This window comes from Castor canadensis, chromosome 17 (assembly GCF_047511655.1).
Source record: "Castor canadensis chromosome 17, mCasCan1.hap1v2, whole genome shotgun sequence".
In the NCBI taxonomy this organism is placed as follows: domain Eukaryota; kingdom Metazoa; phylum Chordata; class Mammalia; order Rodentia; family Castoridae; genus Castor; species Castor canadensis.
Genome location: NC_133402.1, coordinates 4,175,615 through 4,198,610, shown reverse-complemented (window position 1 = coordinate 4,198,610; position 22,996 = coordinate 4,175,615). Strand labels below are relative to the sequence as shown.

Genomic DNA, 22,996 nt, shown 5'->3' with positions numbered 1-22,996 from the left:
CGTATTAGGACAGGGATTAGGGCGCCCCCATTATAGGTCCATTCGTCCCCATCTGTTATCTCCTATGATGCAGTCATGACTACAATACCCATTTCACAGACAAGAAGACGAGGCCTGGGAAGGTTAAGGACTCCGCCCAGGGTCCCATGGGTTGTCACAAGGCAAAATGGGTCTGTGCCCCTTCCTCCATGACACATGCAGTCTCCCTCACCCTCTTCACATTGGCTGTGTACTGCTTCATGGCAATCTTCTCCAAGGCATTTTCAAAGCCGAAGAAGGAGTGGATGTCCAGCGAGGCCGACTGCTCGAAGCAAGTCCACTCTTCATTCTCAGGGTGGACCTGAAAGCCAGGCAAGGTGATGCAGGGTCTTACTGTGGGGACGGCATGACCCTCCCAAGGGCCTTCCCAGTGACCCAGGCCCAGGCACAGCCTACAGTGCACAGTGTGGCCCATCCTGGTAACACCAAAGGGCCCCACCCACAGGACCATGCAAAGTCTGGGAGGAAACAAAGAGCCCTTAAGGGAGGTCTCAGGGAAGGTGGGTCTGATATCTGTGTGCCTCACCCTGGGCCTGGAGGCTCACACCTATATTCCCAGCTACTTGGGAGATGGAGACAGGACAACCTCAAACGGAGGTTCAAGGCCAGCCTGGGCAAAGTTTGCAAGACTGTCCCAAAACCAGAATAAAAACAAAAGGGTTATCAGGTACCAGTGGTTCACGCCTGTAATCCTAGCTACTTGGGAAGCTGAAATCAGGAGAACTGGGGTTCAAGGCGAGTACCGGCAAATAGTTCTCCAGACCCCATCTCCAAAATAACCAGAGCAAAATAGACTGGAGGTGTGGCTCAAGTGATAGAGCTCTTGCTTTGCAAGCATGAAGCCCTGGTTTCAAATCCCAGTTCCACCAAAAAAAAATGTGGGGGTGGGGGAAGAGGGGGGCAGAAGTCAGTGGTATAGCACTTGCCTAGCATGTGTGAGGTCCTGGGTTCAATCCCCAGTATGGCAAAATCAAAAACTATATACAGACTCATGTATAAGTAATATGTTTAGTATAGTATGTATTTCTATAATATAATATGTAAATTACATATCAAGTCAGACACCAGTGGCTCACACCTGTAATCCTAGCTACTCAGGAAGCAGAGATCAAGAGGATCATGGTTCGAAGCCAGCCCAGGCAAAAGAGCTCCCAAGACCTTATCTTGAAAAAACCCATCACAAAAAAGGGCTGGTGGAGTGGCTCAAGGTCCTGAGTTCAAACGCCAGTACCTCAAAAAAAAATTAATAACATATATCAATATTATAATATGCTTTAGATTTTTTTGTTTCTTATTTAGTTAGATTTTTCTTTCTGTACTGGAGATTGAGCCAGGGCCTTGCACATTGCTGGGCCACTGACCTTAGTTTGTATTTTAGATAGACTCTCTTGTTAACTTTGCCCAGGCTGTCCTTGAACCCTGACCCTTCTACCTCCTCCTCCTGAGCAAAAGTTTTTATATTTTACATTTATATATAAAGATACATTGCCTATGTTGTAGGTACAGTGATTTAGCCCCACTTTACAAATGGGGAAACTGAGGCGCAGTTTCACGAAAGGAGGCGAGGGGAAAAGAGGGGAAGGACAGGGATATCAGATTCTGTCACATCTGAATTGCAGATGACCAGGTTGTGGGTGGAGTGGCGCAAGAGGCAGAGCGCCTGCCTAGCAAGAGTGACACCCTGGGTTCAAACGCTGCCCAAAAAAAGTCTCTTTGAGATCATCCCGAGGAGTATTGGAGACACGCAGTTTATACTGAGAAAGCAAATCGGTTGCTGATCTGAGCTGTAGCATCAGCGCAGCAGGGCGGGAAGGGCCGGGGACACCGGGTGGCGCGAGGTGGCGGTGGCGCACCGTGTAACTGCAGCTCTCGGTGACCTGCACGCGGCTGGCGAAGGTCTCATTGTGCGCCTCGATGTGCAGCGTCCTCGCCCTCCGGTTCAGCTCGTTCCTCTGCACGAACACCACGTGCTCCACGCCCGCCATCTGCGGGGACAGCGGCGGGGGAACCGGGTGAGCGGGGGGCCCACGCGAGGGTCACCCAGCCCCACGCAGGTCACCCCGACCCGCACCCCGAGTCCTAGCTTCCCCGCCAGCCAGCCCGGCCCAGGTCACCCCGCCCCAAACCCCCGAATCCTGCCCTGCCGCCCACCCTGTCACCTCCACCACCCAGCCCTGCCTCAAACCCTCGCGTCCCCGCCCACCCTGCACCCCAGGCCCCTCGCCAGCCCGGTCCCTCCTGAACTTGACCTCCATCCACGCAAGAAACCCGGCACCCCACAGCCACGCCGACGCCACCCCACCTCCCGCCCCGGTCCCACCCGCGCACCTTGCGCAGCAGCCGCGGGGCATCCACGTGCAGCCGGCAACGCCGCTCCACCACGTGCTGCGCGCCGTCCGCGCTGCGGGACTCGCGCAGGACCTCGCTGCCCAGGAAGACGGGGATCAGCGGGCAGGTGGGGAAGCGCTTCTCGTAGGCCTGGGGACCGAGCGCGAGTGGGTGAAGGTAGGGACCCCTGCCCCGCACCACCCTCTGCAACCCTGCAGGGCTGGGGGTCCCACCCCTGAGACAGCCACCCAGGGCAGGGCAGGGCGCCCCAGGTATTGTCACAGACACCTCCCGAGGCCACCTTCTCCAGCAGTGATACAGAAGGGCCAGGCAATGGTTGGGCAGATAAGGTTTGGGCTCCACATTCGTTTTCATCCCCAGAAGGAAGACTGGAGACTCCAGGGACCTTATATAAGAAGGCGTGTCTCAGAAAAAGTATTTAAGGAAATCAGCGCCTCTTCATGATAAAAATACTTAACACTCAGTAAACACCCACAGCGAACATGAAACTCAAGGGTGAAAGACTGAGTGCTTTGCCCCTAAAATCAGAAACAAGACAGGATGTCAGCTCCCCTGGCTTCTGATCCATACTGTACTGCAGGTTTTAGCCCAAGCAGTTCCACAAGTAAAAGAAAGAAAAGGTATCCAGTTGAAAAGGAACAAAAGCGCTCCCACTGCAGATGACATGATACACAGGAAGTCCTACACACACACACGCTTGATTACAGCCAATAATAAATAAGTTCAGTGTGATTGCAAGATTTAAGAGCAATAAAAAAAAATCAGTCACATTCCTGTATACCACCAATGAGCAAACTGAAAATGAAATCTGAAAAAGACAATTCTATTTACAGTAACACCAAAAAGAATACTTAGGAATACATTTAGTAAAGGAAGTAAAAAACTTACACTCTGAAAATAACAAAGTATGGCTGGAGGAAGTTAGGGAAGACTTGTATGAACGGAAAGAGAGCCCATGTTCATGGATGGGGAGATGGATTTGTTGCGATGCCAGTACTCTGAAAACAATGCCAGTCGTGAACTAAACAGAACTCTCTCAAAAGAAGAAATTCAAATGGCCAGAAAACACATGAAAAAATGCTCATCATCTCTAGCAATAAAGGAAATGCAAATTAAAACCACGCTAAGATTCCACCTCACCCCTGTTAGAATAGCCTCATCAGCAACACCACCAACAACAGGTGTTGGCGAGGATGCGGGGAAAAAGGAACCCTCTTACACTGTTGGTGGGAATGTAGACTAGTACAACCACTCTGGAAAAAAATTTGGAGGCTACTTAAAAAGCTGGACATTGATCTACTATTTGATCCAGCAATACCACTCTTGGGGATATACCCAAAAGACTGTTACTCCAGAGGCACCTGCACATCCATGTTTATTGAGGCACTATTCACAATAGCCAAGTTATGGAAACAGCCAAGATGCCCCAGCACTGACGAATGGATTAAGAAAATGTGGTATCTATACACAATGGAATTTTATGCAGCCATGAAGAAGAACAAAATGTTATCATTCGCTGGTAAATGGATGGAATTGGAGAACATCATTCTGAGTGAGGTTAGCCTGGCTCAAAAAACCAAAAATCGTATGTTCTCCCTCATATGTGGACATTAGATCAAGGGCAAACACAACAAGGGGATTGGACTTTGAGCACATGATAAAAGCGAGAGCACACAAGGGAGGGGTGAGGATAAGTAAGACACCTAAAAAACTAGCTAGCATTTGTTGCCCTTAACGCAGAGAAACTAAAGCAGATACCTTAAAGCAACTGAGGCCAATAGGAAAAGGGGAACAGGTACTAGAGAAAAGGTGAGATCAAAAAGAATTAACCTAGAAGGTAACACCCACGCACAGGAAATCAATGTGAGTCAATGCCCTGTATAGCTATCCTTATCTCAACCAGCAAAAACCCTTGTTCCTTCCTATTATTGCTTATACTCTCTCTTCAACAAAATTAGAAATAAGGGCAAAATAGTTTCTGCTGGGTATTGAGGGGGGAGAGAGGGAGGGGGCAGAGTGGGTGGTAAGGGAGGGGGTGGGGGCAGGGGGGAGAAATGAACCAAGCCTTGTATGCACATATGAATAATAAAAGAAAAATGAAAAAAAAATGGAGGAAAAAAAAAAGAAAACGATGCCAGTACTCTGAAAACTGAGCTACAGATCTGATGAAAGCTATTCACGTTGCAGATACTGACAAGCTGCTTTTAATGTTCACTGCAAAGGAAAGGGACCTAGAGTAGCCAAAACAATCCTGAAGAAGAATAAAAGTGGGGGCTGGGGCATGGCTCAAGTGGTAGAGCATCTGCTTAGCAAGCGTAAGGTCCTGAGTTCAAATCCCAATACTGCCACACACACACACACACACACACAAAGAGTAAAATGGAAGACTCATACTTTCTAGTTTCAAAACCTATTACAAGGTACAGTGAACAAAGCAGTGTGGAACTTGCATATAAGGACAGATATACATTGGAACAGAATTGAAAGGCTGGATATACACCCACTTTACAGGGAATTGATTTTTATGTCACCTACGCTGGCCTTGAACTCAAAATTCCCCTGCCACAGCCTCCCACGAGTTGAGATTATAGACTTGTGCCACGATGTCCAGCATCAATTGATTTTTAACGAGGAAGTCAAGACGGCTGGGGGGTAATACTCTTTTTGACTAATGGTGCTAGAACAACTGGACACCCACATGCAGAGGGATAAAACTGGACTTGAACCCATGCCACATACAAAAATTAACTCAAAATGGAACAAACAGCCGGGTGTAAGAGCTGCAGCTGTACAACAATTACCAGAAAACACAGGAAGGACTGGGGACATCACCCAGAGGAAGACCAACTGCCCTGTGTGGGCTTGGCTCTGGGGTCCATCCCCAGCACCACAAAATGAAAACACACAGGAGAAAATCTTTATGACCTTGAGTTAGGACATCATTTCTTAGTAATGACACCAAAAGCACAAATAAAAGAAAAAACAAGATGGACTTTTCCAAAATTCAAGGCTTTTGTGCTTTGACATTTCATACCTGAATCTGTACACGAATGAGACATCTACAATATACAAATTAGATCCCACCCATTAAGAGAAACCAATTTTAAAATGGGCAGACGATCCGAAATGACATTTCTCCAAACGTGATAACCGCCAGTGGCCAGCAAGACACTAAAAGCTGCGACATCGTTAGTCATGACAACACAAGCAGGACCGCAGTGAGGTGCATCGCGCACCCCAGGGTGCCTGTGCCAAGGAAGGGAGAGGGCGGCAAGTGCTGTGCGGGTAGAGTGGAGCAGCTGGGGCTCCTGTGTGCCCTGCTGTGGGGCCAGCAGCCTGGCAGGTCCTCAGTGAGCCAGCAGTCCCACTCCTAGTGTGTACTCCGGAGAGACGAAAAGGTGGAGCCACGGAAAACCTAGCCCATCAATGCTCACAGAGTCCTGAGAAGAACCCCAACGTAGACACAGCCCAGTGTCCATCGAAGCGAGCCTTGGAAATGTGGCGCTGCGAGAAAGAAGCCAGACCCAAAAGATCACAGGCTGTACGCTCCCATCGACGCCAAAGCCCCCAGGGGCAGAAGTAGATTAGTGGGCGCCCTGGGCCGGGGAGGCTAAGGAAAGAGGGCCCAGGGGAGAATGTCCTGAAAGGCTGATGGCTGCGCAAGGCTGTGAATACACTTCGAATGCAGAACCGTAGGCGAATTGCATCTCAGCAAAGCTGCTTTCCCAGAGTGGCTTTCTCTGTGTATATGTGTGTACACTGTGTGTATCCACACACGTACATAGCTGATACTTCCGAAACGTATGTGCATGTGGATATATAATTTTATTGTATAAATACTGAACGTGGTGGCTCGAGCAGCGTGAAGTCCTGAGTTAAAACCCCAGGCTTACCAAAAAAAAAAAATGTGTATATTTAATTATATAATTCTGTGTACAGATACATAGGACATTCCATAAGTAAACATGTAGGTAGTTTAAGTAAGGTACTCACTTCACATCTGAATATATTTTATTACATATGGGGACAGTACTGGGGTTTGAACTCAGCCTTGCACTTGCTAGGGATTTTACCATGTGAACTGTGCCACCAGCCCTTTTTGCTTTAGCTTATTTTTCACGTAAGGTCTTCTCACACTTTCTGCCCAGGCTGGCCTCAGACCTCCATCCTCCTACCTGTGCCTCCCAAGTAGCTAGGATACCAGGCGTGCACCACTTTACCCTGCTGTTGGGTTTTTTTGTGGTATTGGGGTTTTAACTCAGGGCCTATACCTTGAGTCAGTCTGCCAGACATTTTTTTGTGATGGGTTTTTTTCTAGATAGGGTCTTGTAAACTGTTTGCCCCTGCTGGCCTCCAACCTCAATCCTCCTGATCTCTACCTCCTGAGTAGCTAGGATTATAGGCGTGAACCACCAGTGTCTGGCTTGTTTTGTTTTTTTGAGCTATGTAACCCAGGCGGTGACAACACAGACTTGAGCCCTCTGCCTGGTGCAAACCTCTCAGGGCCTAAGGGTACAGGGTCATCATGAAAACTGATGGGTGCTACAGAAAGAGCACTTGGGAGCACTTCCTTGTCACTTCTCTAGTATCCCAGGCAGGGGACACAGGCTGGAGGTCAGGCTGGGTTCCATGACACTGCTCCTTTCAGGAGGGGAGGACTCACAACCAGATGCCAGAGTCCCCAGGCCAGGCTGACTCACTAAACTTTGCTGTCCCCAGAGCCAGCGTGGACCCTGGGCTGAGGGGTTGGGGTTTCCTTTGCCCTGCAGGGGTCCTCCTGAGGTGCAGAGCTGGGAAAAGCAGCGGGAGGGGGCCCCCCAAGCTCAAGAGCAAGCACTCTGAGGCCAGAGTCTACACTGGTTCTAGCAGCGCAGGTCAAAGCTGGCGGCCACCACAGCTGACACGATTCTAGCATGGTCTGCACTTACCCTCGTCCAACCCACGTGCCCGTTTTGGAATCAACACAAGCTCCAAAAATAGGACTGGCATCTGAGAACACATGACACCACCTGCTCCAAAGGGGCAGGGCAGGGAGAGGGGCCAAGGGGACACGGAAAGGTGCCCAGGTGCCCCAAGGCCAGTGCAGCCTGCCGTGCCCCAGGTCAGAAGGGCAGGTTGTGAGGCTGGTTGCTTTGACAAGGGGGTCCCCATCCCCTTGGGAGAATGTCCCATGGAACTCCCAGGGTCAGGGACAGAAGGGAGGCCCCTGAGAACAGTGTCCACCGTGGGCCACTTGGAGGTGGCATTTTCCCTCTGCAGAGCCTGCCAAGGGTCAGGGACTCCACCTGGTGTGAAGCTCCATGTCCCCTGCTTGCTCCCCTGGCCACAGTTTTCTCACACACTTGTCTCTGAGGGGACAAAGCCAGGTGGACATCTCACTGGTCTGCAGGAGCGTAAACAGCTGTCCCCCACCCCTCCCCAGTGCCCACTAGAGGCAGGAGGAAGCAGGCCAGGCTCAGGTCCGCCTCCCCAAGTGGAAGAGATGCTGGCATTTGGGGAACTACATGGCGGGGGACAGTTCCAAGTGGGTCAGGCTCACTCTGAGCCTCTGCTACTTTCCAGCTGGGGACTTCAGGCAAATCACTTGCCCTCTCTGAGCCTCCATTTGTCTGTAAAAGCAGGTAATGGAATTCTGGCCTCCAGGAGACAGCAAAAATGTGGCTACGGAGACTCAGAGCTGTCAGGTGGTGACTCTGGGCTGCCTCCTCTGGCCATGTGCTCTTTCATGGCATCCTCATTTGACAAATGAGGAAACCTGAGCCCAGAGAGGCTCACTGATGTGCTCCAGGCCACACAGCATGAAACAGCAAAACTGGACTTGAATCTAGTTGGGCTCAGCCTCTCCCCTCCCCCTCTTTTCTAGGAACCCCTTACTCAGCAGCTGCCATGGTCTCATGGGCGACTCAGAAACAGAGCCAGGCATTGTCCACTCTCAGTCCTGCCAGGCAGTGGCCACACCACCCTGAGTGTATCCTCTGTCTCCTAACCACTCTGTAACCTGACCTGCAGGTGAATGATTTGAGGGACAGACAGAACAAGCCTGATGCCCAGCCCAAACTCCACAGTCCTTACTGTGGTCCCCCAGACCTTGGAGGTCTGCCCACCTCCCACCCCAGCCCCCAACCCTGCTCCTGCCACACCAGCCTGGCTACTTCTAGAACTGCAAGCTCAACCTGCCCCAGGGTCTTTGCACCTGCTGTTCCCAATGCTTCAAAGCTGAGTGATTCACTTGACAGTGAAGGGGGTGGAGGGCATGAGTCACCGGGGCTCATGAAGGGGGTAGGAACCAGACTGGGGGCTGGTTTTTCTTCCTGAGATCCCCTTACCACCCTTCCTTTGCACAGCTGCCTCCTCTGCCCCTATTCTCTGTTGTTTTTAGCCCATTCATTTCCTTGACAATGTTTATCACTCCTTGTAACAACAGACTTGTTTTTGGATGATGCATGGGGCCCGGTTGTGCAGCCCATCAGCTGGCCTCTCCCTTGTGTCTGGCTCTGTCCTTCACACACAAATGCCCACTCACAACCAAAAGAATAATGTCAATATGCCATGGCCCACGGACTCTCGAGAAAAATGTCCAGGGAGGGAAGAAGGACCGGCTACAGGCCCAGCACAAAGCCAACGGAGGTCCAGAGCTGCCCTGACTCACTTCCTGCTATGCTATGAGAGCAGGAAGAGCCCAGTCCGTGGCCCCCAGATAACAGACACAGAGGGCCAGCAGCTGCCATGGGCACAGCTTTCCTGACTATGAAGGGAAGGGCGGCACCTTCTTCCAGCCCCCAGTGGCCACTTCCACTGGAGAAGTCCAGGAGCTCAGACTCCCTCAACAAGGTGGCCACCCCAGAGCCACCTGTTAGTGTCAAAGACCATCAGCCTCAAGGATGCTGGCCACCACTGTGCCCGCCATCACAGAGTGCTAACTGAGTCATTGTGCCCTCGACACCCCATTGCACAGAAGTTGGAATGTCCCCATTTCACAGACACACAGGAGGAGGCTGAGGAAGGCAGTGACTGGCCTGGTGGGCTGGGAGCTCAAGCCATCTGACCTGAGCCACCCTGTCCTGCCTCAGGTCCTCGGCCACCTCACAGGCATCTGTGGTTTGTAAATGCTGGATCCCACTGGCCCAACCCCACAGATCAGGATCAGGAAGAGCAGGGCTGAATGGGTGTCCCATGATCTCCTCCCTCATGTCCCCAAGGGAGTGGAGGGAACTGGGCAAAGCTGCCTTCATGCCCTGTGTACTGCCCAGACCACGTTCCCATGGGATGCAGGAGCAAGACAGCCTGCTCCATCCAAGCCAGGACGACATCACTGTCCAGACCAGGAAGGTCCCTTCGGCTCCCTGGCCACTGTTCATAGCCCATAGTCTCTAGGCAGGAAGACTTCCATTAGGTCCGTGTGACCCACAGATGCCAGACGAGCAGCACCAGGAGGCGTTTGGACAGTGCCCAGCGCCGTGTTGTCGTCATTGTAGCAATAGGAATATGGTGGGCACGGGTGGCTCCCAGCGCTTCACATCGCATCCTCCAGCATCCAAGGAAGCAGATCGTGTTCATCCTCCCCATTGACAAATGCGGGAACTGAAGTAGAGAGGTTGAGTCACTGGCCTTCAGTCGCTCAGCCTGTGAGGGGCCAAGCTAGGATTTGATCTTCCTCCCCAGTAGTCAGACTATGGGGTCTTGCCTTGTGCTGCCACTGGAACCAAATGGTGTCATTTCCCCATATAAGTGGGATGGCTAGCTCAGACTCTCAGTCCATGTTAAACCCAGCCCTGATCTTCCTTGCCCCTTCTTAGAGAACCCACAAATTTCTTAGAAATGTGTTTGACTCCCCAGCTCCACCATGAATGTCTTTGAGGGTCTAGCTTGCTTACCTGGTGTCCTGTGCTGACTCAGAGATGGCATTTAATAACTCTGGCTAATGAACTCAAATGTCTGCCAAGTGGATGGGACTTCCCACAGAACCTAAGGGAATAGGGAGCCCTGCAAGGTTGTAGAGCACCACCCCCAGCAATGACATCAAGTGTGTCACAGCATGTCATATCACAGTGGTCAGGCACACGACCTTGCCAGGATGGAGGAGCTGCCAATGCCCTGACATGAAGCCAGCTCTGTTCTTGCCTGGGAGCCTCGGCTGTGGGCTCCTGCCACTCACAAAGGAGGCCTGGGCCTCTTCCCACTGACAGACACATGGCTTGGTCTTCTCAGGGGACAGGGGACACAGCCTGCTCAGAAAGAGAGGCCTGGATGTTCAGTCCTTGACAGAAGGTCTGTAACTGTCTGTAGCACGGCCACCACAGCGGCAGGGACGAGCAAGGGCTCTGCGGCCTGGGTTCGAATCCCCGCTCTGCCTCGGCCGTGTGACCTTGAATGAGTCATCAAGGTCTCTCCTCCTTAATTCACTCACTTGGGAAGAAGGAAGAGAAGGACCTACCTCCCCACGCCAGCAGGAAGAAAGCGTGTCCTTTGTCAAGCTTGTGCTTGGAGCCGCGCCCACCTGGCACATGGCTCGCTCTCTGTGTGCATTTGTGAAGCAAATTTCAATTTAAGAAAAAGAGTGAGATTCTGCGAAGTACAGAGAAGCTATTTCTGCTAGTCACTTGACAGCTGATCCCCCTCCTCCCCGCCCTCCTTCCTTCCTGCTCCTCATCCAAGTTCAAAGGAAGCTGGGACGCTGTTCACCCCCAAACTTCTACCCAGAAAGCAAAAATATGCACCATGTTCTGGCCAGCACTCCACCCTCCCTTTTCCATGATGCAGGCGACACTCCTCAGGGGCGCCCTTGCCACCCTCTTGTCCCCCGTACTCAGCTCCTCACCCCCCCACACTGATTCCATTGGAATACAATCCTCACCCCACAGAGTGCAGTGCAGTGGGTTTTGCTTTGTCACTCACAAGCTCACGACCATCCCTGTTCCCTAATTCCAGAACATCTCGTTCACCTCCAAAGAAGCCCCTCGCCCCATCTCCTCCCCACCCTGCCCCCCGGGATCAACGCCTCTGCACACCTGCAGAAAGGGAATGGAGCCCCAATCATCTCTCAGGTCACACTGGCTTCTTGTGATGTGGCATTTGTCGGGCTTTGTTCCCTCCGATGGGGGAGGACCAGTCCCCTGCTCAGCCAGGACTCATCGAATGCATCACAGAGAAGCCAGGGGGAGACCAGGGTCAGCGATCAGGTACCCAGGATGGCAAGAGGGCCAGGGAGGGGCCAGCAGGGTGGCAGAGAGAGGACGCAGGGACTGGGACCCCCACCCGCTGTGAGAGCTGGATACCTGCCTTCCTCAGGAAAAGAGGATGGAGACCAGGAGACCAGGAGGAGGAGGGGGAGGAGGAGGGGGAGGACGGAGAGGAGGATGCAAGGGTGGGGAAGGAGAATGGGGAAGGAACACTACTTCCTCAGCGTTGCTGTAAGGGAGAAGCTCCAAGCAAAGCTTCACCCCAGCACCAATGTCACACACTAGGCTTTTTAATGGACAAGAGCAAACCAGGAGGACTTGAACAGACACAAGTACACAAGTGTTCAGAGCAGCACAATTCACCATTAACAGAAAGGAAGAAACAAACAATTCAGCTGTGGTGAGTGGTGGACAGACTGAGGCTTGTCCATGCAGTGGAGTATTACTCAGTCATGAAAAGGAAAGGAGAAGGAGGAGGAGGGAAAGAAGAGGAGGAGGGGACACAGAGGCAGTGTTTAAGGGGGACAGTTTTGGTGAGGGCAGAGTGTTCTGGAGGAGGTGATAGTAGCACAGCGAGGTGGGTGTGCTTCACACTGCTCATCGTGTAACCTGGTTACAAAGGGGGCTTAGTTGGGGGTTTTGGGTTTTGTGATGCTGGGGATGGAACCCAGAGTCTCGAACATACTAGGCAAGTGCTCTGCCATTGAGCTACATCTCCAACTCCCAAATGGTAATTCTGTGCCAGGTGAGGTAGAATGGGACAGTATGCCTGTGTTTGTTGATAGTCTCTATGTCTGTGTTGCTCACCACTCAGTTCCCTGGGGCCATGTCCACACCTGGGATGTTACAGACACTCAGAGAATATCTGCTGAAGCAAGGAAGGAAGGAAGAAGGGAGGAAGGGGAGAGTGAGTGGACAGGTGCTGGAGAAAGAAGCAAGCAGCTGGACCGTCTTCACATCTATGCCTGGACTTGGAGGTCAAGGAATGGGTCCGTGTCTACACTGCAGCTCAAAGGATAACTCAGCCTGACGAGCCGAGTTCTGGAAGCCACTCCTTGAGCTGGGGACTATGTGCCTGAGTTTGCCCCCTCTGTTGTCCTAACAGGGAGCAGAGCAGGTGGGGAGGAGGGACAGGTTCCCGGGCCTGAGGCTGCAGCCGGGGTCACGGGCAGCTGAGAACCACACCATTAGAAGGCCTGGCCTCTCCACTATGGGGCAGCTCGTCAGCCCATGCCCACGATACAAACCATGTGCTGGAGCAGGCTGGGACTTCCAGGATCCACAGCCACCCAGGTGGTTCTGGGAGGGATGGGGAGTGAGCAAGAGCAAGGGCAGCCCAGAGTGACTGGACGTCAGTGAGGCTCAGGAACGGAATTTCAGGTTGCCCCAGGTTCTCAGGAACGCCTTGGGGCCTCCCTCACCTCCGCTTCTCTCTGCCCTCCCAGCCTCCAAGGCGGAAACCTCTCCACATGGCCCCCAGCATCCTGCTAAACCCTAGATCCACCCCAGCTCCCGCTGCTCAAAGCCTCCCAAAACTCCAGAAGTCCTTGATGACATGGATAAGGTCCTTCCCAACCAGCCCTGCAGCATCTGCCTGCCACCTTCTCGCTCCCCCAGGGCCTGGCTGAGCCTCTTCCACTTCTTCTGAGATGGGTGCGGCCCCTGGGCCTTTGCACACAAGGCACCCTCCTCCGTGACACTCAGCCTGGCTGCCTGAAATGACCCTGCGATGGCACCAAAAGTCCTTCTCCTTACCCCTGTGATGCCTAACTGCCTCAAGAGAAGCAGACAAGCCCCAGCACTGGTGACTAAGGCCTGTCATCCTGGCTACTTGAGAAGCTGAGCTCAGAGGATCAGTTCCAGGACAGCCTGGGCAAAAAAGTTCACAAGACCCCTATCTCAAAGGAAAAAAAAGCTGGGCGTGGTGGTGCACACCTGTCAACCCAGCTACAGTGGAAGAAGATCACAGTTCAGACCAGCCTTGACCAAAAGCAAGACCCTATCTCTAAAATAACCTGAGAAAAAGGGCTGCGGTCATGGCTCAAGTGGTAAGAGTGCTTGTCTAGCAAGTGCAAAGCCCTTGAGATCAAACCCAGTACTACCAGAGAGAGGGAGAGAGACGGAGAGAGAGAAATGACAAGATAGACACAGCCCCACCTTCCTGAGTCTAAGCTTTTTGGTTTTTTGGTTTTGGTTTTGGTTTTTGGTGACACTGGGGTTTGAACTCAGGGTCTCACACTTGCTAGGCCTAGGCAGACACTCTACCACTTGAGCCACAGTCACAGTCCTTTTGCTTTAGTTTGTTCTTCAGATAGGATCTCACACTTTTGTCTGGGCTGGCCTTGGACCCAGATCCTCCTATCTCTACCTCCCAGGTAGCTGGGATTATAAACACGCACCACTACACCCAGCCCATAATAATGCATTTCCAAAAGTGCTATACAGACAAAAATTTGGCAGGCTCAGCACCTAATGCAGCACTTGACACAGGAGCAAACCTCAGTGGATCCTCGGGGTGCCTATGTGTGTGCATGCATGAATTAACGCAGCAGAACTAATGCACAGGCCCTCCCGCTTACCTCAGAGCCCTCGGAAATCACGAGATCCCTCTGCTGGGCGGGGGATCACTCTGATCTCCCAGCCCAAATCAGAGCACACCAGCTGGAAGGAATTGCTGCTCTTAATTTGCTAGCAACAGCGGCAGATGACACCCCAGGGAACTAATTTAAAGTCATTTAAATAAGGCCCCTGCTGCTTTATTAAAAGCCTGTCCATTCCAGCTGTAACTGCTTTTGGCCTGGGATGCAAGAATTTCCTGCTCCTTCTTAGCAACCCATTGGCTAAATTGCAAGCTGTTTATCAACACAGCGAAGCCAGGTCTTTAAATATTTTAACACTTAATTGCACAAGGACAGAGCCTCGCCTCCCTAACCTGTCCTCTGCATGAAAAGCCCAGGAAATTCTACTCCGAGTCATCATCCTTCTTTAGTTGGCATAACCAGAGGTGACCCGAAGCCACAGGGCTTTTGAGTCCCAGGAGGCCCCCCGGGGCAGTGGCCAGACAAGAGAGGACCAGGTCTTCCCGAAACCACTCCGCCAAGGCTGGAGCCCAAATGTTTCTGGAATGTTGGATCCAGAGACTGGCATGTTTGGCCTGAGCTCAGGCTATGAGGTCAGAGTCCCTACATTCCAACCCCAGCTCTGCTGTTTGCTAGTGGCACAGGTTATGTGCGTGTATCCCTAAAACAGATATTTTGGCATCTGATACCATGAGACCCTATTTAGAGATAGGATCTTTGTAGAGATGCCTATTAAAGTGAGGTCCTTGAAGAGTTCTTAGAAAACCAAAATGGTTGGCCTCCTTATAAAAATGGGAAATTTGGGCCAGGTGTGGTGGTGCACACCTGTAATCACTCGGGAAAGCCACACTGCAGGGTGTGGGGGGGGAGTGAGAGACTAAAAGCAAAGGAGCCAGGGGCGTGGCTCAAGTGGTAGAGCGCCTGCCTAGCAAGCGCAAAGCCCTGAGTTCAAACCCCAGTGCCGTCAAAAGTGAAACTAAGAATGGGAAATTTGTACCCAGAGAGCACCCCGTGTGAGGCCTGGACTCCAGAGGCACAGCCCAGGAACTACAGAAGCCACGAGAGAGGCTGGACAGACCTCCCCTCGCAGGGCCTGCCCCCGCCTCTGGTCAACTTCCTTTCAGACTCAAGATGCAGGACGCATTCCCACTGTCCTGGGTCACCAGTCCCAGCAGCCTTGAAAAATCTACACTAAGAGACAATGTCGTTCACCTCACTGAGCCTGTTTCCTCTCCTGCTGCTGTCACAGCCCTGTCTCTGTGCTGTCCACACGCACTGGAGTGTGCAATCACCTCCTCCCCGAGGCCCAGGGCTGTGGGTTTGGGCTGCGCTCCCCTTTGCATGGTCCTCAGGTATCCTAGACACAATTCTGATGGCAGCCAGCCCCTGGGACCCTCGCTGAACCCAATGCCATTCTGGTACCTCCAGACCTTCCACCCACTCTGAAAACCTGCAGAGACCCTGGATGGAAATTAAATTCTGGAGCCAAACTGCCCTACCTGCCGCCTGTGAGCTTTGTGGGCCTGGGTAGTCCGTGCCTCAGTCTCCCCATCTGTGGAATGGGGCTGCCATAGAACGTATCTCACAGGCGGGGATAAGAAGCACACAATTTCGTGTCTGAATGAACTCAGGACAGTGTCTGGGTTGCAGTAATTACTGTAAGTGAGTCTGTCAAATTCTACTTAAAACAGGACCTGCTTAAATTCATCAAATAACCACCACCATGCACAGCAGAGATCTCTCTAGAAGAAACATGTCCATGCAAACACTTGTGCAGGTGAAAACAACTTGTATGCTCATCAAAATGTGATATATTTCTGCAATGAAATATTACTTGGCCATGAAAAGGAACTCAGTACCCATTCACGCTACAATGAACCTTGAAAATGTAAAGTTCACAGTAGATACTTACCCCCAATGTTCACTGACATATAAACTCAGCTTGTTATGTGTCAGCCATACCTCAATAAAGTGGTTTTTTAAAAAGGCTATGCTGGGGCTTGTGGAGTGGCCCAAGTGGTAGAGCACTTGCCTAGCAAGCATAAGGCTCTGAGTTCAAACATCAGTACCTTCAAAGAAAGAAATTAAAAATAAAAAAAGGCTATACTGGCCAGGCACAGTTGATCACACCTGTAATCCCAGTTCTTGGGGAGGCAGAGGTAGGACAATCCAGTCCAAGGCCAGCCTTGGGCAAAAGCATGAAACCCTATCGGGGAAAATAAATACAGCCGAAAGGACTGTGGGAGCAGCTGAAGCAGCAGTGTGATTGCCTAGCAAACATCAGGTCCTGAGTTCAAACCCTAGTACTGCCCCAAACAAAATGACACTAAATGGGAGAAGTCAGACGCAGAGTATGTACCGTAAGAGGCCATCTGTGTGCAATGTCCAGAAAGGCCGAGTCCACAGCCACAGAAGGTAGATGAGTGGTTGGGGATGGGGCAGCAAACAGACTGTGGTGCTGGGTATGATGATCCACACCTGTAATCCCAGGGCTCGAGAGAGGTGAGGCAGGAGAATCTCAAAGGTAGCTACATGGCGAGAGCCACACTCAAAACATTAAGTAAAGAAATAAAACATGATAGAATGTGTAAGTGGTGACACTTGTCACCAACAAATCTACTGAAAGTAATTTAAATGGATGAAGTGACTTATGTCCCAAGAAAGCTGTCGAGGCGGTAAGTTCTGGTGAGCCCGGGCTGTCTTTCGTGACTATCAACCTGCAAGGCCATGTCCAGGCGCCCGTCCTTCCTTCTCCCCAGGTACCTTCACTACCTCTATTTTACAGGTGAGAAACTGAGGCTCGGAGGAATTAGGGGATATGCTGAGGCTTGGGGCAGGGTGGGTCTGGCTCTTAACCGGCACCCATTTGGGAAAGAAATAGACAATCCACCCAGAAGACAAGCCCCTCACACACATTCTAGGACCAGCACTGAAAGGGACGCAGACCCTCCCAGCCTTGGAGCCCACCGCCATCTCTATTGCTGTGAGAGTCTCTCTGTTTACCAGGGTGATATCCACCCATCATTCAACAGCTCGCCAGCTAGAAAGCAGGCAGACAGCCGCATGGTGGTGCATGCCTATAATCCCAGCTACTCAGGGGGCAGACACAGGAGGATCTCGAGTTCGAGGCCAGCCCAGGCAAAGTTAGTGAAACCTTATCTCAAAGAATACATATTTAAACAGAAGGACTGGACCTGAGCTCTGGCCTAGCATGTGGGAGGCCTTGGCTTCCATCCTCAGTGGGGACAGGGGGACAGGCAGCAGGCAGAGCCTCTGCAACCCCTTCAGAAGCAGACGCACAGCAGGGATTTGGACAGAGGTCCATTCATTTGATTCACTTTTGAAGTGAAAGAGGAAAAAAATTAAAAAACAACTTAAAGCAGGGTCTAGAAAGCCTCCCCAAGCTCGATTTCAGCTGTTCGTGTCACTGCTGGGGGACTTTTGAAGATGGAGGGGCGTTTTCCTTCTTGAGCCAGTTCTGTTAAATGGGGGTGGGGGAAAAGCCAGTTCTGACACTCCCTGACCGACAGACACAGTGAAAACAGCTGAGTCCCCCCGAACTTCCGGCCTCAGACCCCACCCAGGAGAAGTGTTCAGCTGAGAAAGAAGAGCAACCCCAGGGCAGAGAACGCCTTTGTGCTCCAGGCCACAGTTATGTGGGCACAATAGCGTTTTGTAAACAGTCGGCAAAGTGCCTTTGTCTGCTGTGTTTCCCAGCTTGGGACCAGTTCACAAAGACAGTGTGGAAGATAAGTCATGGTTGTGACAGTCCCTTTGAAAAACACAAACGACTGAAATTAGTGCAGGGACAGATAACTATTTGAAAACTTTGCTTTCACATCCACCCTGCACGGACTCCTAGTGAGAACACCTGCTTCTCACTTGCAAAGCCGGCGCTCTGCCGCTTGAGCCACACTCCAGTCCATTTTGCTCTGGTTATTTTGGAGATGGGATCTTATGAACTGTTTGCTGGGGCTGGCCTTGAACCTTGGTCCTCCTGATCTCTGCCTCCCAAGTAACCAGGATTACAGGCTTGAGCCACCAGTGCCCGGCTGATGCAGTCCTAAGTATGCACGGGTGGACCTGTTGTATTTTAAAGTGCTACAGTCGTAAATAGTTTTAGGGCCCTAAAACATGCTAAATTAGGTTTACATTTATTAAATACATGCGGTAACTTCTTTTCCACTCTGTAGTCACGTGTCCCAGCTTCATGGCCGAGAACCATGGGCTCCCAGACTGTTCCAGAAGGCGAAGACAGACCCTGTCTTCTATGGATGAATGAGTGAGTTCCTGACTCTTGGAATATGTGTGCCGCCCAGTGTTAGACTGAGGATGGTCATTTAGAGTTACCTTCATTTATACACACACAGCCACTTTTAACCTCATGACGACCACCCCCCATTTCACAAACAAAGAAACCGAGGCTCAGAGAAATTCAGTTTCCAATGACCCACAGCCAGAGCAGCAGGGACCCAGTGCTTCTGATGCCACATGGCTGGGTCCCTTCATCACTCCCTGCAGTCCCACCCCCATTACAAATGAGGAAAGTCCCACAGCAATGACAACGCCACCAAGAGTAATAGGAGTCAGACCTCACGGAGCAGGTCATAGCCTGGGACCCATGCTGGGAGCTTTGCAGGAATGCACTCATTTCATCCCCAGCACTGCCCAGATTTGGGAACCAGGTGGTTTTAGAGATGGGGATGGGGCTGGGGACGTGGCTCAAGTGGTAGAGTGCTGGCCTAGCAAGTGCAACCCTAGAGAGGGAGTAAGATTGAGAGAGAGAAAGAGAGAGAGAGAGAGAGATGAGGAGTACAGACTCAGCGGTGCCCCAGGTCTCCCAGCTAATCACTGCAGAGCTGTCGTAGGACCACCTGCCTCTAACTTTAGTGTGTCTTGCAATCCTCTATCCAACTATAAACACGTATGGGTGAGGATTCATGGGGTAGGACTGACAGGATGCCCGCCCAGAGCTGGGATCCGATGCCAGTCCTTGGGAGGAAGGCTAGGGTTGGCAGCCAGAGTGGGGCAGGGCAGAGGGGGTGGATGCTGGTGCTTCTGACACTTTCATATAATCATTTGTAAGAACTTGTGTAAGAACAGAGGGTGACGTATGTGGCAGACACCTACTGTGTGCCAGGAACACACCCAGGGCACCTGGTTTACTCCTCACTGTGACCTCAGAGCCTTGCCCCCATTTTTCCAAGCAGGGACAGGAAGAGCCAAGAGGCAGAATGATGGAACGAAGAAGGAATCCCAGGTCTGCCTGTCCCCAGCACCTGCCCCAGAATGTCAAGAGCACTGACCCAGGAGGCCAGGAACCTGGGAGCCAGTTCCAGGTCCCCAACTGACTTGCCACACAACACCAATGTGTTGCATCACTACTCTGGGTCTATCCTCACACCCCAGTGCCCAGACCCTTCCTACCTGCTCACACCCTCTCCTCTCCTATCTCAGCTTCCTTGAAGGGGAGTGGAAGGGGTCTGTGAGAGGAAGGAGGACCCCAGAGGTGTCATAGTTAACACTGAGGCTCTAGAGTCCCCTCTGCGTGGATCTGGGCCTTGACTCCAGCTCTGCCTAGGAACAGATCTTGGGGCTATCCATCACCTGTGCAAACCTCAGTTTAGTGGAGGTGAAATGGAACTGACTGATGAATCAAAGACAGTGTCAGCGCTGGAGATGGACAATGAGTGACAGCCGTCCCCATCAGCACCCCACTTCCCATTTTTGTTATCATCACCTTCACGATGACACAAAAGCACAACAGTCGTTCGGCCACTGACACTCTTGTTCTCTAGCAGCATAGTCTAAGGTACAGCAAGGGGCAGACGAACAGAACTTGTGTTCTGTCACTAGGCAGGGATTACAGAAGTTCTGTCACAGATGAGAGGGGACAGCCAGGCCCAGGGGTCACCAGTTAGAAGTTTGACCACCAGGGCAGCTGAATAGCTCAATAATAATTCTTCCCCATCTGGGCACCCGAGGGTTTCCCACCATGGCTGACCTCCTGAGTTCTCCAACTGTCACTCAAGGGGGCGGGGAATCAGGGCTCACTCACCAGCATGACCAGCTCGAAGGGGTACTTGTAGACACGGACAGGAGACTGGTACTTCTGCACCATGCTGGCACTCAGAAGTCCCCAGGTGGGGAAGTACTGAGCCTGAGGTGAGAGGTGACTGTGAGGTGGTGGCTCCCTCCACATGAAGCAGAGACAGGGAGCAGGTGGCCCCTCTGACCCACCCATACTTCTCCCCATCCCTCAAACTGAGGGGGCTGCTATGATCCCCAAACCAATCTGGGCCAAGCCTCAATCACCTTTCTTGTCCACTACTCCACTGCCCAGGCCACAGTCACCTCTCCAAGAACAGTCAGGACCCCCAAACATTCCTGTCCCCACCCCTTCTCCCCGAGGACCCTCAGAAGCACCCCGCACGCCACACACACACACACACACGTGCAATTCTTACACTCCAACAATTCTCTTCTTGCATGCTCCCCAAGAAGCATGGTACTGATAGTCCTCCCAAGTATTCTGACACCTGCTGTCCCACTTTCCTCTAAGCTGCCCCCACACACAGCATTCGCCAAATTCCCTGCCCTCCCAGCCACACACGCAGGAGTGCATGACTGCGCTCCCACACAGGACGGCCTTGCACACGCACCCTACTTCGCACACACTTGCTCCCTGCAGCAAACACCTACTCAACTCCACGCACACTATTCTCCTGGTGCGCACACACGCATGCACACCCACACAGGCATGCACACACGCGTGCACGCACAGGTCCCCGTAACTCCGCTCACCCTCGCCCTCGGAGCCTCTGGGGACACAGTCGGGGCAGTGCCCTGGGCGATCGCCTGACCCGGGAGCGGAGCTTGCGGGGGTGGGGAGGTGGGGCAGCGGTCTCCGGGCTCGAAGCGCAGCGCCTGGGGCGGAGTCCGACCGCGGCTGTTCGGCCTGGGGCGTTCGGCCCGCACACCCGGCGGCTGGGCCAGCAGGGGAGGGACCCAAAGGGCGGGAGCGAGAGCTGGAGCGTCCAGGACCGGGGACAGCGGAGCTCCTGGAGCCGCCTACGCCCCCTACCAAGGCCCCGCCCAGATCTAACTCTGCCCTCTGATTGGCCCCTCCCAAACCTGGTCACGCCCCATTTTGACTCCGCCCCTGTGCTAGCCACACCCCCTCGTTTTGCATGTTCCTTGTTTGACCACGCCCTCAACACAGGCGTTCCTCCACGCCTCCTGCAGGCCCCGCCCCACGCTGACCACGCCCCTAGAGCTCTCGCCCCGCCCCTCCTGGTGCGATTGACCTCGGGCATTCAGCACAGTGTGCAATCTTCCCTAGCTTACATTAACCTCGCCCTTGACCCGCTGCACTTGGCCTTGAATCCTGCTCCTCTACCTGGCCGCGCCCAGAGTCCGCCCTAGCCCTGTCCTAAGTCCTCTCCAGTGCATCGTTCATTCACTCTGGGCGCTGGAGAGTCACCTGTAAACCCAAAAAAGAAGATCCTTGCCCGCGTGGAGTTTACATTCTTCTGGGGGAGACAGATATTAAATAAATAAGGCAAATATATAGTTTAAGGGATGGTGAAAAAGGCCAAAGAGAGGAAAGTAAGCAGAAAAGAGGTTCAAGACGCCATCAGGGAGAGGGTACAATTTCAAACAGGGGACACAGAGCCTCCCCAGGAGGGTGGCATTTGCCCACGATCCTTATTTTAACTCACATCCAAACCCTGCCAGCCTTCCCAGGGTCTCTGGGCTGATGGGGGTAGGGCAGTCGTCCCTTTACCCACTCCCCATGTTTTGGACCTGCAAGCTGCTGACTTTGGAGAGCATCGCCACAGGTATTCGTGCATTCATTCATCATTCACCTCGTACCTACTCTGTGCCAGCCCTGCGTGAATTCACCCATTCACGAGGGGCAGTCAGACAGACACCCCTATCCATAGGCATGGACAGAGAGACAGAAAGCCCTCTGATCTACGTCAAATATGTCATTGCACCTGGCAGGAACCAGGTCCTGTCTGCACCTTTCCTAGCCTGCATCACACTCACTCTTGTGATCGTGCGTTCATTTTATTTATTTGAGGGTTTCTGGCCGCGAACAAACGAGCTCCCTGAAGGCAGGACCATGGCTGCCTTCTCCTCCTGCCTCCGTGTACACAGGATCTAGGGACCCCGCAGGCAGCAGACGCTCAGTGCGGTAGGGTTTAAGTTATCAAGAGTGGAAACGGGACACACAGTTCTCATCGCTGCCACAAGGGGGCAGCAAAAGACAGTGCATGGCTCCCGGAATAGGCACAGTGGGGAACTGTTGGGGACATGGGTGCAGGGGTGTTTTCGCCCCCGCAGCCAGGCTCTACCCACGTATCAGCGTGAGACTCACAGTGACCGTTAACACTGGCAGCAGATGTTGCCAGGATGAAAGGGACGTCACACCTCTTCCGCACCCAACCTTGAGAGGGTGGGCAGCTGGGCACAGAGGGGGAGTGAGAACTTGGCTCCCTCCTGCAGCCCACCCACCACCGATCTCCTGTTCTCAGCCCTGTCTACTACTAACGATCCCGCCACCTGTTGACAGTCAGTGCGCTTACTGCTCCAGGCCTCTTTCTAAAGATGCACTTCATCCCCCAAACAATCCCTGTAGTGATGACAATATTTTGGGAAGAGGTGTTGGTTGTGCAACACTGTAAATGTCCTAAATCCCACCAAATTGTCCTGCTTGCCATCAATTGTATGTTCTGTGACTTTCACACACACACACACACACACACACAAAACCTTTATAATTTCCTATTTTACAGGTAAGGAATCTGTAGTACTGCAGCTGGGGGGAGGGGCAAAGCCAGTGAT

At 52.4% G+C, this 22,996-nt stretch overlaps 1 protein-coding gene across 2 annotated transcripts in view; it reads right to left on the bottom strand.

The window, feature by feature from the left end:
• Window positions 1-21,206, bottom strand: part of Sec14l5 (SEC14 like lipid binding 5) — a 37,670-nt gene extending 16,464 nt beyond the window's left edge. For both annotated transcript variants that reach the window (XR_012443074.1, XM_074058998.1), the window contains exons 1-5: window positions 20,951-21,206; window positions 20,205-20,306; window positions 2,368-2,517; window positions 1,893-2,024; window positions 212-340 (exon numbers count right to left, since the gene is read on the bottom strand). Coding sequence is in view for 1 of the 2 variants with exons in the window: in XM_074058998.1 (XP_073915099.1) it covers window positions 212-340; window positions 1,893-2,024; window positions 2,368-2,517; window positions 20,205-20,267 (474 nt within the window). In the remaining variant the exon portion in view is untranslated. The remainder of the gene's footprint in view (window positions 1-211; window positions 341-1,892; window positions 2,025-2,367; window positions 2,518-20,204; window positions 20,307-20,950) is intronic.
• Window positions 21,207-22,996: the final 1,790 nt, after the last annotated feature.